Below are 17,410 nucleotides of genomic sequence, written 5' to 3' on the forward strand. Positions count from 1 at the left end.
GACGGGGATGGTGTGTCTAATCTAGAGATGGTGTGTCTAATCTAGATGGGGACGGCGTGTCTAATCTAGATAGAGATGGTGTGTCTAGAGATGGTTTCTTTTTCTTCCTGTCATAAAGTTACCATAAACTCTGGTAAGATGGCACAGAGTTTAGATGTCATGGATCTGGAGGTCAGAATCTCTCTGAGCCCAAATCAAGATGCTGGCAGTGCTGACTTCCCCCGCATGTCCAGCTTCTAGAAGTTGCCCACATTCCCTGGCTCATGGCCCACCTCCCTTCATCAAAGCCAGCAACAGAGGGTCAAGTTCACCCCAGATGGTGTCACTCCGGTCTCCTGCTTCCCTCTTCCATATTTAAGGACCCTTGGGATTATGTTAGGGCCACCCAGATAATTGAGAATAATCTCCCTGTTTTAAGGTTGGCTGGTTAGCAAGCTTCACACTATCTTCAGTCTTAACTTCCCTTTACCATGTAACATAATAGATTTACAGTTTCTGGGGATTAAGATAGGGACATCTTTGGGGGCCATTATCCTGCCTACCATAGACGGTGAAGGAATGGTGAGGAAGGGAGACCCAGAAGAATGAGTTGTTGAGGGTAAAGCCAATAGGAAGCTACTGTGCATTCCTGGGCAAAGGAGGGCCCTGCTTCACCAAAGGACTGGGCTAACCTTGGTTCTCAGGGTAAGTGTGAGATCATTTTCCAGACTCAGAACAATGGAGCCATGTTGTACCTGAGGACTTGCAGACCATAACGTGCTATTGTTCTTTGCTGAGGGCGGCGTGCCAACCTGCAGGAGGCCATGGCTGACGCCACAGTGAGGGGGCCCAGCCCTCGGGGATGCCCTGGTCAGCTGCCTGAGAGGCCTGGACAGGTCATGGCATCTGCTGTGCAGTGTCAGTGGCTGCTGAGTGTCTCCACAGCCCCAGACACTGAAGCCCTCCCTCCCAGGATGGCCTGGGGATGAGGAGGCTGATGGCTGGGTCAAGTCCTCAGAGCAGACTGAGAAACGGTTGGGACTCCTGGGGCAGGTGGCTGAGGAGGGAAGCAGGGCATGGTGGGGGCAGGGAGAGGGTCATGGTGAATGGAGCTTTTGTTCACTCCTTGGCACGGCCCTGCCTGGGAAGGCTGATGGGTAGGCGGAGAGCATTTGGGCCTCATAGATCCAGAGAGCTCACAGCTCCATCTTGCAGGGGGCATTCTGACATTGATGACCCTAGTAGCACCCCCGGAATTTCTTCCTGGGTAGGGCTTGGGGCTTAGAGGTGGTAATCTGGTTAGGAGGAGGTGGTAGCATGGCAGATCTGTGCCAAATCTGGTTTGCCGAGAAGCATACCATTTTGTTTAAGTGGCATGTTTGTCTGCGTGGCTTCAGTATATGGGCTGCTGATACAGATTACAGGGGTACTGGCTCCTCAGGGTCCCCTCAGCACCTCCACTTATGTGCTGATTGAGAGCATAAGCTCTAGGAGCAGCCAGACCTGGGGTCAAATTCCAGTTTTGACAAGTATTATCTGTGTGAGCTTAGGTAAGACACGTTCCTTTTTGAGGTTCAGAAAATGGGAAAACACTGGTGCTGATCACCTGTGGATAACCTGAAGAGTAAGTAAGATCACGCAGGCTACACTTCGGCACAATGTCAGGCGTACAGTAAGCAGTCGGTATCCATTCACTTCAAAGAAGGGCTGGAGGAATCAGGTCCAGCATTGCCAAAAACAACGAAGTTGCCTATCTCAGTGAATGGCACTAATTTCTTTTCTAAGTGGGGCAGCCTCATGCAAGGAGCTGGTCAGTCTCGATGAGGCCACAGGGTGGTTTGGCCCATCCCAAAGAATCCAAAATGCCAAATAACACTCAGGCTCGGTGATCCCATTTCCTACCCTCCTGTTTGTGGCCTCTGTTCATCCTGAACAAAGTGTGGCAGGGCCCTGTTTGAGTGTCTTGGCCGTAAGTGGTTGTGAAGTTTGGAGAGGTGAGGAATAGAGGGAATCGCTGAAGGTTGAGCCAAGACACGAGGCTACTCCTGAGGTATTAGGAGGTAGCAGCAGTTGTCAGCCATGTCTCGGCCATCTGGTGTGTCCCACCAGGTAGGACACCTGGTGTCAGGATAGGAGGGAGATGGGTGTCAGTCTATCCCCAAGCTTTACCCTTGAGGATTTTATAGGGAACCCCAATCCCCCACATCTTGCCCCAGAGTCTTAGGACCCAGCCCTGGGTTCTGGCAGTCCGGAAAAGGGAGGGGGTCTCCAAGGGCCCCTCCGCTGTCTATACTCCAGGATAGAGGTCCTTCTCTCTTGGGGTTGCTGGAAGGTGTTGAGGTACACTGACTGCTGAGTGGCATCTGAGGCCCTCTTTTTTTGCTGCCCTCACGGGCTGTCCAGAGACGGAGACCTCTGCTGAAGTCATCTCTTCAGAGCCACATCACAAGTCCTGCTCTGAAAATCTGAGTGCCCACAATGGTGACGACAAGGGCTTCTGGAGCCCCCCTTGCCTGGGCTTATACCTGTCACTTACCGGTTGCTTACCCTCTCTGCGCATCAGTTTCCTCATCTGTAAAACAGGGATCGTAATAGACCCACCCCACAAGGCTGTGAGGAGTAATGAGTTGATACATCCAGAACCATGCCTGGTTCACAGTCCGTGCCATCCAAGTGTGGTGACTGCCGTCATCTTTCTTCAAGCCACAGAGCACATCAGGGGCACAGGCTCATCTCACGCTCTGAGTTTTTGAGGATCACAACAGTCCAGAACTTGAGAGAGACAAACTGTCTAGAAATCATCAGATATATCTCCACGTCTGCCCCCATTTGCAAGAGACTGCCAGAGAAGGCATCTGGGTCCTTGTTTCATGTTTTGTGCCAGAGAGGATGGAGGTGGGGAGGCACGGTCTGGGGAGAGAGGGATCAGGCAGGGCCAGCACTGAGCATTGCCCCTCAACATTCAATCAGGAACCGGCAGGCACGGGGTTGAGGCTGTGAAGGGATCCACCTGGCTGGAGAGTGGAGGTGAGGCTGAAAGGCCCTGGGTACCAGTGACTTGTGAATGAGCAAGGAACAGTGGGAGTCCTTGACAGCTGTTTCAGAGGATGTGGGTTTGCTGGAGACCCAGCCAAGCACTGTGGGGCTCTGGGCATGGGCAGAGGGAGTCATGTGTGAGTTCTCACTCTTTCTATCAGCCAGTGGAGTCAGGGCGATCAGCGTCTGCAGCCTGGCGGGACCTCATGGCCTGAAGCAGGCAAATGCCTTGGAGGAACAGGCTTCTGTGCTGACTTAGGCGTGAAGGCCAGTCTGCTCCCTGGAAAGACCCAGACCAGCACCGGTTCTCAGGGCTCTGGACAGGGGAGAGGTGGGGAGCAGGAAAACTACATTCACCCTGTCAGCACTGGCATGCACACAGCCCTCGAGAAATGGCTCCCTGGAGGGGACTGAGACACTGGTTGTCTTGGAGGAGACACAAGTAGACTCTTGCTGTGGCCCAGACAGGCAGTGCAGGGCAACAACGGTGCGTGGGACAGGACCAGGACCTAGGTTTGGCTCTCAGCTCACCTTGCCGAGGGCTTGGCATTAGGCTCCACCTCCCTGAACTCAGCCTGTTCCTCTATGGATGGATCATAGTGGGGAATGAGCTTTCTCTGAAATCAAATCAGCCCGGCTTCCCTAACCCAGACTTTGCACAGCCACCCATCACTGTCAAGCGGTGTGGGCCACCATCCTGGGTCTGGCAAGGAGATCCCAGAGGAGACCAGCCCTGTCTGCAGTCCCGGAGTCTGAGGGAGGAAATGGGGAAGGACACAGGGTCACACAACCAGAGCCCAGAAACCCAGGGCATGGTACCCACCTTGGTCAAGTCACACGTGTGGAACAGGACCTGATTCAATGACTGGTATGAACCGAACGCTCCTGCATGCTCTCTTTTCTCAGTTGCTTTTCACACTGAGTCTCCCTTGGAAGAAGCTTTCACCTGTTTACACAAACCCTCTACAGTGATTGTTGGTCCAAATAGATGGTGAGCAGGTCAGCGGTCACATGTGCCCACGGAACGTGAGGACGGGAGCTGCGAGTGTGTGCAGAGGGGGCACTGGGGCCAGCAAGGTGTCCCCTGGCCTTAAGGGCTGTGCAAATGCCAAGCGCGTTTCCTGAGGGTGGCCCTGGGAGAGGCAGCAGCTCCAGCCTCAATGCTGTCATTTACTTTCTTTTCTCCCCAACTGTATTATCACCCTCTGTACTGACTCACCCCACCTGCCCCTGGCCCATGATCAGAACTCACCCGACTCACCCTGTCTGCCCCCTACCTATGATCAGTGCTCACCCAAAGCAGAAGGGGAAGCCAGATGGAATAAGCCTCTGTCCCCAGCACTTGCCCACCCTTCCAGGATGAGGAAGCCCTGAGCCAAACAGAAACTTGGAGAGGGGGCAGCTGCAGCGTCTCCTCCGCCTTCCCGTTCCCAGCTGTGGCTACTAGTGAGAACAGAAAGTAGCAGGGAGAAAAGGAACAGGGGGTGAGTTAGGGATATCAGCAAGCTTCCTCCTGCACCTCTGATCCTGCAGGGATCCAACCTGGTGTCAATGAGTCATGTCTCTGCCTCTCCACTGAAGAGGGAGGCGGCAAATCCCCAGAGTCGGGGACACACTCATACCTGCATTAGATGGCCAAAGCTGAGGAAGTATGAAGAGCCCTTCTTTGCATGCTCCAGTTTCAGATTCATATGTGTAAAATGTGGAGGGCAGCACCTGGCACATGGTTGTGCCTGTGTATGTGTTTATTTAAAAAAATAAAACCACCCTTTGTGAGAAAGCAAAGCACAGAGGATTTTGCTGTGTATCCTTTTTTAGTCCCTCTGACTAATTAAAGTATTTGTTGATTTCCAGCCCATAGTTTCAATCAACCAAAGGGGATTTTCAAAGAGTTTGGTATGCCATGAGCAAAACACCCTTCAAACAAGGGAAGAACATTCCTCAGACTTGCAGGGGCCTGCTGGAGGGAAGCAGAGGGCTCTGTTCTGCACCCTCTCCTGCCAGGGCCAATCGGCTGCTGAATCTAAGGGATGGGGGCCAAGGCTGCTCCCTCAGCCCCCTGCAGGCCTGCCCCTCCCTTCCTGCTCAGCCCCAGCCAGCTCAAAATTAAAATTCCAGCTTGCATGGTCCCTCCAAGGAGCCCAGGCCCCTCCCTACTCTCCCAGCTCTACAGGGCAAAACTATGCAGTGAGAGGTCAGGCAACTTGTTCAGGGTCCCAGAACCATTCAAGGGCTGTATCAGAACCAAGACATGGTCCAGAGTGAGGCCACATGCTTTTGTACCTATATTATGACCCACGATTTGTGCAAGGCCCGTGCACCAGCAAAACTTAACTCCAGGGAGTCACTATGACCTCAGTAATGGCATCAGGGAACCACCTCCAAAGTCCCTCTGAGCCAAGACTGGGCGGTGGCTTTACTTCTGGACATCTGCCTTGCTACCTAGGCTGGTTTTCAGACTGAAAAGTCCTAGAGACGCTGGGCTGTATGCAGAAGGGGGCGGTGTGTCCAGCTCTGCAGATCCACAGAGTGGCCACTAACCCCCAGGCCCTGTGATCCTGAGAATCTAGCTAGGTCCAGAGCTAGAACCCAGAGTTAGGATGGGGGCAAGATTTCACTGGCTTTGGGTGGAGGCAGGAAAATTCTTCCCTCAAATCCCCCCGGGGCTAGGGCTTTGTGAAGAGTTATCTGGGGCTGGCGGGCTGCTCCATCTGCCCTTCCCCATCCCTCGAATCTAGCTGCAGGCTCCCTGACGGGGCTGCCAACCATAGCCTGATGAATAGAGTGACTCACACCTCCACTATTGCTCCCACTTTTTGTGCTGAACAAGCATGAGGTAGAAGGGCTGCGAAGTTGAGGCCACTAAAGCTTTCTTTCTCTCCTGGAGGGGCCTGGGGGCTGGGGTGGCACGTGCCACATGCAGGCTACTTGTTAGTAGACTCAGATGCAGAACATCCTCAGGATGAGGGTGAGGGGAGAAGAGGAATGGAGAGAAGACTAAGGAATAAAGAATTCTAAACACTAGATTAAATCCTAAATCCTAAACACAGAGAGTACCCGGTGTGAAGGGGACAAGAGACTTGTCCTATAGACATGGGTCACCCAGAGACCAAAGCAGATGGACAGGACTGTGGGACTCAGCAAAGGGCTGGGGAATTCAAATAAATATATGTGAATACACACACACACACACACACATTCTATGATGTATAATATGTAGATATAGGTTGGTGCAAAAGTAATTGCAGTTCTTGCCATTGTGGGCTTTACATAACAATCTGGGGAAGGAGTGGAGGAAAGGATTTTTTGTCTGTCAATTCAATCAAAACAAGTATCTGCTGACCACTTCGAGTGCCCAGGGCTGGGCTGAGGGTGTGGGCCCCGTGGAGGTGTTCCCTAACCTTGGAGACTGCCCTGTTGGGGGAGACCTAGAGGATACGTGCAAATGCTGTTCTGTTGAACATGATCTGTTTATTATGCTCTATTAACTGTGTCTCCTACTAAAGCCATACAGATTGGAGTGGAGGCTCCGAGAAGGAATCCCAGGCTGGGATGGCAGGATTTGCCTAACTCTTGTTCCATGAACTGATACCAGCTCCTCCCTGATGTCTGTGACGGGCTTCTCCTTGTATGAAGCGTTGCCTGGGTCGTATATTCCCTGCACAGCTCTGCAAGGGAGGCCAGGGCGGTGCCTTACTGTCCTTTCTCTGATGGGGAGAGCAGTAGGGCCAGGCCTGCACTGTCTTCTGCTGATGAGGAAAGCAGCACCCAGAGGAGAAGCTGAGCAACACGTACCACCAAGCCTGGGAACTGCCTCTGTGGGGTGCCCAGCAGAAAAGCTCCATGGTGAGCTTAAAACAATCCCTCCCTTCCTGCCACAGTGAAATTCCAGGCTGGGGTGGGACTCTCCCAAGCTGCAATGGTGTTGGTGCTTGGCTCCCCACCAGGAACGGCTCCATCATTTATACCTGCCCAGGTCTGGCATTGAGGGAGGGGATGCCCTGCCTGCTCACAGGAGGATTCCCACGAAGCTTGGACAGCAGGGTGCCACTTCTTCCCCCGTGGAGCACCTACACGCTCCCTGCCTCAGTTACTTGTCACATACTCACTGTTGGTCCCTGGCACATAGATCTGAGTTTGGCACAGTCTAGCAATCCTCAGACTAGCCAGAACACATTCCCGCTCGGCCAAGTCCTCTTTCTTCACAACACAGCTGGGAGGAGAATGAATGGGGAGAAGAAAATGTCCCAGTGTCTCAGGAGAGGTGGGGCTTCCCTGAGGGCAGTGAGGCCTGTACCTGGGACCTGTGAGTTTGTGTGATGGTGGGGACGTACCCTGATAGCGATCTTCCAGTGGAGAGGGAGCATCCCGCTACAAGTCCCCAGACACTTGCTTCAAGCTTGGACCTGTTCTGTTCTATCAGGAGCCAAGGGTCCCCTGGTATGTCTCAGGCCTCCAGGACACTCACATCTGTTCCCCAGAAAGCAACAAAGTGTGAAAATGATGAACTCAGCACAATTCATCTCTGAGGGTCTCAGAAATGCTCCAGCCAGGGAGGCCACCCAAACCTCCTTGCTCAAGACCTGTAAGACTGGCTCCTGCCATGGGTCTGCCTGCTGGGATTGACCTGTCAGCTGCTTTCTCTTCGCAGCCCTCTGGTGAGAAGTCACTGTTTCTGCTGATCCTCAGCACCAGGGAATCATTTTCCCACAGCCTTGGCTTCCTTGTGGCCAACCACAGGCCCTGGCAAGGGATTCCTGAGCCTGGGTTGGGTCCTGTTCTTCTATTCTTGAGAACACAACCCCTCCTCCCTGAAACTTTGAACCCATCCCCATTGCATCCCTACCTCCAGCTCTGGCCCACTGGGGCCCCCACAGCTCTGAATGTCCCAAGCATTGTCCTGCCTGAGAGCCCTGCTTCTACTTGGGGGACAGCAGAGAGGTGGCCCCACTCAAATCTGCTGCCAAAAAGAGTGGGTGTGGTTTAGAACAGATGTATGCTAAAGCTTCATGAGAAACCCCCTTTCTTCCACCTGGTGCCACAGCCCCACAGACAAGCTTTGCAGAGGGGAGCTCACAGGGCCCTCCCTGAAACAACCGACGGATTGTCATGCCAGCTGCCTGGGCCCACAGGCCTGCTCCAGCTAGCCTTTCTGGCAGGACAATCGATAGACTTTGAATCCCGTTTTCCATTGCCTTGGCCCCGAAGGAGACTTTGGGCTGTGGCATAGAGAAAGCAGAGCAAGTCCCGCTGCTTGAGCAGGGCGGTTCGCCGTTATAACAGGCCGTCCGACTCTCAACATGTTCCTGATGAGACTAGAAGCTCCTGCAGGTATGTGTTTGTGGCGGCCTTCGGCCTGTGTCAACACATACAATGACTCATTTCTTCCCTAGTGGAATAGAGCTTGCCGGAACACACCTGGGGGGCTGGGGAGCCGGCAGAGCAGCTCCCCCTGAAGAGAGATGCAGCAGCCCAAGTCTCGGGGCTTTTTTAAGGGATTGCATGGGATCCCTGGGTTTGCTAAGCCCCCCACAGTGTCCCTCCCAGGTCAAACAGCAAGGAAAAGGTCAAAAGGCAGAGAAAATGCTGAGTTAGGAGGAGCTATGGAATGATAAACCTGGCCTTAAAGAGGTCAAAGTGTTTTATAGGGGGTGCTGAGGGCTTCCCACATTCTCAGGCCTGAACCTTGCAGGCTGATCTGCCCAGTGGGCCCTGGGATAGCTGTGCTTTCCTAAGAAAGAGATTGTGCAGAAAAGGATGGAACTCTATTTTCCCGCTAGCACATAACCAAGATATAAGGCTATAGATTGCCTTTCCCAGAGGGGAAAACCCTGCAGCAACCTGATGCCTAGAAAAGTGTAAGAGCAGATCACTGTGGAGAATCGTTTGCCCCCCGCTGATGGACAGCTTCCCCAAGCTGGAAGGGTAGATGCTCAGTGTGTAAGTACTGGATGCTTATCAATACCCCTGGTCCTGTAAGAATCCCCAGGACGGCAGCCATGCCAACGCCCCTTCACTTCCTGGCATCCCTCTTGGACTGCTCACAGCCCCCAGCCTCTATGGTGAAGAGAGACTTGCTGGCAGCTTTGCCAACTTGCTGCCAAGAGATCAGTGCTGCAAGGCAAGGTTATTTCTAACTGAGCACAGCCTGCCAGGAAGAAAGCGTGTGCACCCCACACCACTGTGCAGGTGTGACGGGTGAGCTCACAGCTGCCCCCTAGGCATGCCCAGCCCACTTAATCATTCACAGCTCGACAGCTCTCTCGCCCAGCCCAGTTCTTAAGGGATAAAAAGGGGGCATCGCGGTTCCTGGGTAACAGAGCCACCTTCTGCGTCCTGCTGAGCTCTGTTCTCTCTAGCGCCTCACAACCTACTAGTGCCAGGTTCTCCTGCTCCGCCAGGAACAAGCCACCATGTCTCGCCAGTCAAGTGTGTCCTTCCGGAGTGGGGGCAGTCGTGGCTTCAGCACCGCCTCTGCCATCACCCCATCTGTCTCCCGCACCAGTTTCACCTCTGTGTCTCGGTCCGGAGGTGGCGGTGGTGGTGGCTTTGGTAGGGTCAGCCTTGGGGGTGCTGGTGGAGTGGGTGGCTATGGCAGTCGGAGCCTCTACAATCTGGGGGGCTCCAAGAGGATATCCATCAGCACTAGTGGTGGCAGCTTCAGGAACCGATTTGGTGCCGGTGCTGGAGGCGGCTATGGCTTTGGAGGCGGTGCCGGTGGTGGATTTGGTTTCGGCGGTGGAGCTGGTGGTGGCTTTGGGCTCGGTGGTGGAGCCGGCTTTGGAGGTGGCTTCGGTGGCCCTGGCTTTCCTGTCTGCCCCCCTGGAGGTATCCAAGAGGTCACCGTCAACCAGAGTCTCCTGACTCCCCTCAACCTGCAAATCGACCCCACCATCCAGCGGGTGAGGACTGAGGAGCGCGAGCAGATCAAGACCCTCAACAACAAGTTCGCCTCCTTCATCGACAAGGTAAGCCGTGAGCCTTTGTAAAAAAAATCACTGTCGGTCTGAAATAAATGCCAAAAAGAGAGGAAGAGGGGAGACATTTTGGCTTTGTGCAAATACCTTTATAGTTGTACAGCTCTGTGTTTCTATTTGTTTCTGTGCCCTGGAGTTGTGGACATTTTCTGAGTTAGACTGGCAGTGTGGAAGGGAGAGTTATTTCTTCCCGTTCAGAGGTTAGCTCACAAGGGCCTCTTGACAACTGTGGGACAGGGAGATGAATTTCGTGCCATTTATAACGGGGCGGACTGTGTGGAAGGTAGACAAGTGCATGGGTGGCAGCCTGAGTGCCTTTGCAGCCACCACTGAGCTGACACACGCTCCAAGCAGCATCCTAGTGCTCTCTGTGCCCTGGATAGGTGTCCTGTCTCCCCTGGAAAAGTGAGGTTGGGTGCCTCAGTCTGCACCTCCCCTCCGGGGATCCCGGACCAGGCACCGTGCACAGGAAAGGTTTAGGGGGACAGAATGAGGTGGGAGGCACCTTAGTGAATTGATCATAGAACATGAATTCCAAGTTTCTCTATCTTCAAATTCTGCTCCCCTCCAGGTGCGGTTCCTGGAGCAGCAGAACAAGGTTCTGGACACCAAGTGGACCCTGCTGCAGGAGCAGGGAACCAAGACCGTGAGGCAGAACCTGGAGCCGTTGTTCGAACAGTACATCAACAACCTCAGGAGGCAGCTGGACAGCATCGTCGGGGAACGCGGCCGCCTGGACTCGGAGCTGAGAAACATGCAGGACCTGGTGGAGGACTTCAAGAACAAGTGAGTTGGGGTGGGGAGTGGACACAGGGGAGGGGGATGTCTTCTTGGCACTTGATGGGCTTCATAACCAGTCTTCTACCATGCCTTCCTGGGGGGCTGGGAAGATATACCTTCCATGGACACCTGCAGTACTAAAAACAAACAAATACACAAGCCAGGCTTACTTTTAGAAAGTTCCAGCCCCAGGCTCAGGCCCTCTGCAAGGAACTTAGCCAACAGCCAGAGCAACATGCTCTGTGCCCTTGGCACTATATGGTGAAATCTGCCCTCATGGAAGGCTTGGTCTCTGGGGCTTTCCTCGCTCATACATGGGCCTTTGGATGGATTTGTCTCAAAGCAGGAACTGGTGACATAACCCAGCTTGGTGGCTCAGATAATTTCCTTAATCTTAGGAACCAGCAACTAGGCTGCTAGATTTAATTTTGTTCCTTTTCTTCTTTTTCTTTTTTCTTTTTTTTTAAAAAAAGCCTCTGAAAGCTCAAAAAAGAACACTAGAGGAATTGACTAGATAATGGAGTTGGGGAGAAACAGCACAGCTTTTCTGCAGGAATCTGCTCAAAGCAACTGAATTACAGCAATAATAGAATTGTTAGATGGTAGGCAGTTACAGAGAAAACAGCATTTTAATGGGGAAGGACCTTGGCCAGAGGCCCATGCTACTAGTGACCCCTCCCTCTCTGCCTGTGAGAAGTGAGAAGCCCCTTCCCACCGCAAAAGCAGGCTCACAGTTGACTGAGTAATAAAGATCCCTTACCTGTTGCTCATCCTCTGACAAACACTTCCCATCTTTTTCACCACCAGGTATGAGGATGAAATCAACAAGCGTACCACTGCGGAGAATGAGTTTGTGATGCTGAAGAAGGTGCGTGTGGGTGGGAGAGAACTGGCAGCCTGTAGCTATGCTCTCTAAGCATGGAGCTCATACTTAAGTAGGGTGACAGCGTGTGCAGTGCCAACCATCTCCATTTCCCCAGGATGTAGACGCTGCCTACATGAACAAGGTGGAGCTGGAGGCCAAGGTTGACGCACTGATGGATGAGATCAACTTCATGAAGATGTTCTTTGATGCGGTAAGAAATTTATCTAAATTTTTCACATGGGTGGGTTTTTTCCCTCAAGTTGTCATATCCCAATGAGTGGAAGATTTGAATGGAACGGACATTAAATAACACAGAACCAGATGACAGACTCCAAATCTCCTGGCAGGAGCTGTCCCAGATGCAGACACATGTCTCTGACACCTCCGTGGTCCTCTCCATGGACAACAACCGCAGCCTGGACCTGGATAGCATCATCGCTGAGGTCAAGGCCCAGTATGAAGAGATCGCCAACCGCAGCCGGACCGAAGCTGAGTCCTGGTACCAGACCAAGGTGGGTGCTCTGGTGACCATCTCCTGGCTGAGGGGATAGACCTGTGTCTAGGATTCTAGGCCATGACGACACTAAGGATGTGGCTCCTGGAACCTGCTGAGGCCCATTGGGATGCTTTTTAGGTACAGCCCTGTAGACATTTTCCATCTAACCCCAAGGACCTGAAAAAGAATCTCACTCTGAATCTCACACCAGTGTCTCCAGGAGAGCACGGGCACTAGACTAGCTCCACCTTGGGAGAACCTGAACCAACCCCAGACTACTTGCTACCTCTTAGTACTCACTGCCTGTGAACTTGGGAAAGTTCTTCCCACTCTCACATGAACAGAATCTCTTCTCTTTTCTGGCGGCATCAGTACGAGGAGCTGCAGCAGACAGCTGGCCGGCACGGCGATGACCTCCGCAACACCAAGCATGAGATCTCTGAGATGAACCGGATGATCCAGAGGCTGAGAGCTGAGATTGACAACGTCAAGAAACAGGTAGGCTGAGGTTGAAACAGAGCAAGGAAGGGGCCTGAGCTCTGAAAGGGACACCTATTTCGTTTTGTTTATTTTGTTATACTTTTGCTGATCACACGCAGCTAGATCCAGCACCAGCGTTTCAATGTCCTGCCACCCACGATGACCAGGACCAATGTGCCGGTTTCTCTCTGGGGTTCACGATAGTTTAGTTTGCCTGACCCAGAATCTCAGAGGGAGACACCTCAGGCCCAGCTCAGCTACCCAAGCATCCCCACCCTCCTCCTTTCCATCTGTAGTGCGCCAACCTGCAGAATGCCATTGCGGATGCCGAGCAGCGTGGGGAGATGGCGCTCAAGGACGCCAGGAACAAGCTGGCTGAGCTGGAGGACGCCCTGCAGAAGGCCAAGCAGGACATGGCCCGGCTGCTGCGCGAGTACCAGGAGCTCATGAACACCAAGCTGGCCCTGGACGTGGAGATCGCCACCTACCGCAAGCTGCTGGAGGGCGAGGAGTGCAGGTGGGCAGACAGCATGAACTCAAGATGGCCCTCAGTTGACAAAGCGAAGTTGCTCCACTGTGGGGTGTACAACGCAGATACATGTGATCCGTGACTTGTGCGTGATGACAACACATCATCAATACTATTTCAATCTGACTCATGGCCATATAGCTGACCTCAACTTACTTTTCTGGCTCTTTTCCCCCACCTGGGCGCTGCCTGTCCTCCAAGCACCGGAGCAACTCGGCAAACGTGTCTTGACCCTTGTGCCTTTTCTGCTTTTGCCCCTGTTCTTCTCTCAGCCTCAGTATCCACATCATCTCCATCCACCCTTGTCCTCTGGTACCTCTTCTTTCAGGAGGCCTTTCATGTTTACTCCAGCGGAGTTAAACTCACCTCCCTTTGGGTTGTCAGACTCCTGTTTGCTTCCACCTCGACACTGCCCATTGCCTACTTTCTGTTTGAGGAATTTCTGTCTGCGCCAAGTTCTCTCACGGAATGTAACTTCTATGAGGCAAAAACTGCTTTTGACATAATCATATTTCCCAGAATCTCTTCTGCTTTCCTTAAAATGGGTGGAGGAGAATGTGAATTATAATTTTTCCTGACAGCTTGTTTCTAGGTCAATCCCTCTTCATTGGAAAGTCCCTTTGGAGAGTTCTCCCTTCCTTTAACTTAAGTAGCCTTTGGGCGTACAGACGCCTGGCTTATGGATTGAACTCTAATGAGGATGGGAGTTAGCTACATAGACTAATGCTGTCTTTTTGGGAGCTGTTAACCCCTAATTCAATTTTTCCCCTTTCAGGCTTAGTGGAGAAGGAGTTGGACCAGTCAACATCTGTAAGTAGCTTTGAACAGACATTAACAATGACAATAATATGGGACATATTTAGCGCCTACTCAAAATTCTGCTGTTTCTATACCCAAACATTTCCCATCCCAGCATATGGTTATTTATAATAATACACTTAGTAAGGTGTGGGTGGTGGAGGGGAAGGGCAGATTGAGACAGGAAGCAATGTGGCTCATGTCTCATCTCTTCAAGGATAAACCATGCATCCTACACATCTTGGACCCTGTCCCTTGCCTTGCCCCTAGTACCTAGCTTCCCCCAGTACCTAGCTCACCTCAGTACCTAGCTCCCTCGGTACCTAGCTCCCTTTAGTACCTAGCTCCCCTCAGTATCTAGCTCCCTCAGTACTTAGCTCCCTGTAGTACCCAGCTCCCCTCAGTACCTGGATCCCCAAAGTACCTAGCACCTTGCCTCTTGCGCTCACCCACTTTTTTAGGGACCTTAACTAAATGACAGTTCTTCTGTGCGTTGCTTGCTCCTCTGTAAAGGGGGCCCCGTACAGTGCTCCAGCACCAGCAGGATCAAATAAGTGGGCCATGCTGGATCACCCTGGCAGGTGGTCTCACTGAGTCCTCTCTTCTTTTCCCTGCAGCTGTTGTCACAAGCAGTGTCTCCTCTGGATATGGTGGCGGCAGTGGCCTCGGTGGAGGTCTTGGCGGCGGCCTCGGTGGAGGTCTTGGCGGCGGCCTCGGTGGAGGTCTTGGCGGTGGTCTTGGAGGTGGCAGTACAAGCTACTACTCCAGCAGCAGTGGAGGCGCTGGCCTAGGCAGTGGGCTCAGTGTGGGGGGCTCTGGCTTCAGTACAAGCAGCGGCCGAGGCATGGGGGTAGGCTTTGGCAGTGGTGGGGGTAGCGGCTCCAGCGTCAAATTTGTCTCCACCACCTCCTCCTCCCGGAAGAGCTTCAAGAGCTAAGAGCCTGCTGCAAGTCACTGCCTCCCAAGGGCAGCAACCTGGCCCATGGAGACTGCCTCTTCCAGGCTGTTGCTCCAGCCATGTTTTTCCTTTTTCTGGAGAGTAGTCTAGACCAAGCTGGTTACAGAACCACATTCTTTGGTTTCCAGGAGAGCCCAATTCCCAGCCCCTGGTCTCCCGTGCCAAGATTGTATATTCTGCTTAAAATCAGCCTTTAGGTTTCCCACAGCATGGTCCCTGATGACACGAGAACCCAAAGTTTTCCCAAATCTAAATCATCAAAACAGAATCCCCACCCCAATCCCAAATTTTGTTCTGGTTCTAACTACCTCCAGAGTCTGTTCAATAAAATGCTTTTATAATGTAAACTGGTGTGCAGAATTGTTTTTCTAGGTTCACAATCAGCCTACAGACACCATGAGGTTCAATATACCCATATGTGATTGGTTCTTTTGATGATCCACAGGGAGAATGAGATAACATTTGAGGGAAAGTGACTGTCAGGGGTGGCTCAGAGACTCCAAGGAGCACAGAGATTGTAACATCTCTACAATGAAGGAGTCTCTGGAGGGATTAATGATGGGAGTGTGCATTGTACTGCAATTTAGACAGATTTTAGAGCCTTTTGTTGAAGAGGGACCTATGCAAGGTGGGATGATTTGCAAGTAGCAGTATATATGGGCTTACGTAACATTTGCAAATGAAGACTATGTTGCCTTCAGAACCTCAAAAGACCTAAAAGATGTTGTGCCTATTTTAATATTGTGGGTGCTAAGATGCTCGATAGCTGTTTTTTTGACAGTGTCAGGGATGGAGTAGCTCTTGGTTTACCAAATAATTTCTGAAATTTAATGGAGGTGGCAGGACTTTCCATGACCTGTGGGACAATGGCATATCCTTTTTTTTCTGAGTTCCTTGGTATCTCTATGTCCTGACTGAGTATATCAAATGCATCTCTTTGGAGGAGGATTCATCAATGTTAATTACATCTGTGATCCTGGAGGAGAAAGTCAGATGCAGTTAAGAACTTAACTGCAAAAATTGCATGCTATGGCAGGGATGCTGAGGTACTGCATGAGTATCTGGGGAAGCTGTGTCGTGCTCCCTTGGGGGGAAGTAAGTTGTGACTGAGAGGCTGTTGCAATGGGCACTCAACAGAATATTATTAGCCAAATCGGTAAGAAGAAAATATCTACCAGCTACTGACTGGATAAGTCAATAATTTCCGTAATACTGGGTGTGGAGCCTTAGTAGGTGTGACCATGATATTGTTGGTTGTGGTAATCCACTGTGAGGCATCATTCATTTTCCCCAAGTTTAAAAATAGGCCAAATTAGGTTGTTGATGGAAAAAAAAACAATGGATATAACCAACTCTTCTCTAAATAGATCCTATTTAATGGGATTCACTCCTTGAAGGTCCTGTTTTAATTCACATTAGGGCATATTAGCCATTTTAACTAGGGGTTGGGGAGGCCCATGGTGTCCCATTTTGTCAAACCAATTTATAAATGACAAGGACTTGATTTAATTTTAATTTATGACTTATTGGGTCAAACTATCCGTGCCCACTGTGGGAGATTTTAGAGGATGCTATGATCATGGGAAATTTAAGCAAGTCAGTAGTTTTGCTAATTAAAGTGAGGCATATCTGCTTGTTCTGTATTTTGTGTTTAATAACTTCCCTGATATTACAGGGGTAACTTGTTTAAATTTAATAGGATCCCCAGGTATAAGTATAATTTGAGCTTCAGTATGGATTAAGGGCATGAAGAATTGTCAATTATTGTATTTCAGCAGATGTGAAGATACATTCAGAATTTATGTGGTGGAGACACCAAGACAATCTGCACACCTTTTCATCTTTTAGGTGTATAAATTATTTTAGTGAGTTTTGGATTTCCATTGCATCAAATTGTGAAACTTTTAAAATTTTTTGTTTCTTCTCCCTGTTTCCAGGTTTCTCTCTCTTTCTCTCACTCTCTGTCTCTGTCTCTGCCTCTCTCTCTCTCTCTCTTTTGTGATTTCTAAATATAATTTGGCAGGAGAGTCTCTGCTCATATTTATACATTTATTCCTCCAAAGAGCCTCAAATCTGTATTGTCAGGGTTCGAAGCCTCCCCCATGGAAATAGTTGAATTAACCCTTAGGCTGTGTCATGTGCATTTTTCCCTATAACGCAGAAGATGAGGGTCTTTTCTGGTAACAAAGCCATAGGTGGCGGCAGCAGCAGCAGCAATAGCAGCCAAGGCACCTTACAGGGCTCTAGTAAGCCATCTGTTTTTAGGAGCGTGGCTTCAGCATGCCACATAGTAACTGTTCTTCTTCCACATGAGTGACCACCTGAAGGGACCACATATTAGTCTTTTCCCTGAGAACTCCATAGAATGAGGGCCAGCACCTGCTTGATACATACAACCAGTAGTCATGGGGTAAGAGCCCTGAGCTTAGCATCAGTCCCAGTTTATGCTGGAATCAAGAAACACAATTCAATATGGGACATAAAGGTAGGTCTGGGCTGAGGAATATGACCC

At 51.2% G+C, this 17,410-nt stretch overlaps 1 protein-coding gene across 1 annotated transcript; it reads left to right on the forward strand.

Moving 5' to 3' along the window:
- Nucleotides 1-9,043: 9,043 nt before the first annotated feature.
- KRT5 (keratin 5) lies at nt 9,044-15,240 on the forward strand. The gene is made up of 9 exons (XM_032293180.1): nt 9,044-9,983; nt 10,564-10,778; nt 11,580-11,640; nt 11,753-11,848; nt 11,985-12,149; nt 12,506-12,631; nt 12,910-13,130; nt 13,918-13,952; nt 14,558-15,240. The coding sequence occupies exons 1-9, from the start codon at nt 9,429-9,431 to the stop codon at nt 14,875-14,877; spliced, it is 1,794 nt and encodes a 597-aa protein (XP_032149071.1). The 5' UTR covers nt 9,044-9,428; the 3' UTR covers nt 14,878-15,240.
- The last annotated feature ends 2,170 nt before the right edge of the window (nt 15,241-17,410 follow it).

The sequence above is a fragment of the Sapajus apella genome, unplaced genomic scaffold, assembly GCF_009761245.1.
Source record: "Sapajus apella isolate SASKATOON/1434 unplaced genomic scaffold, GSC_monkey_1.0 scaffold2, whole genome shotgun sequence".
Lineage (NCBI taxonomy): Eukaryota > Metazoa > Chordata > Mammalia > Primates > Cebidae > Sapajus > Sapajus apella.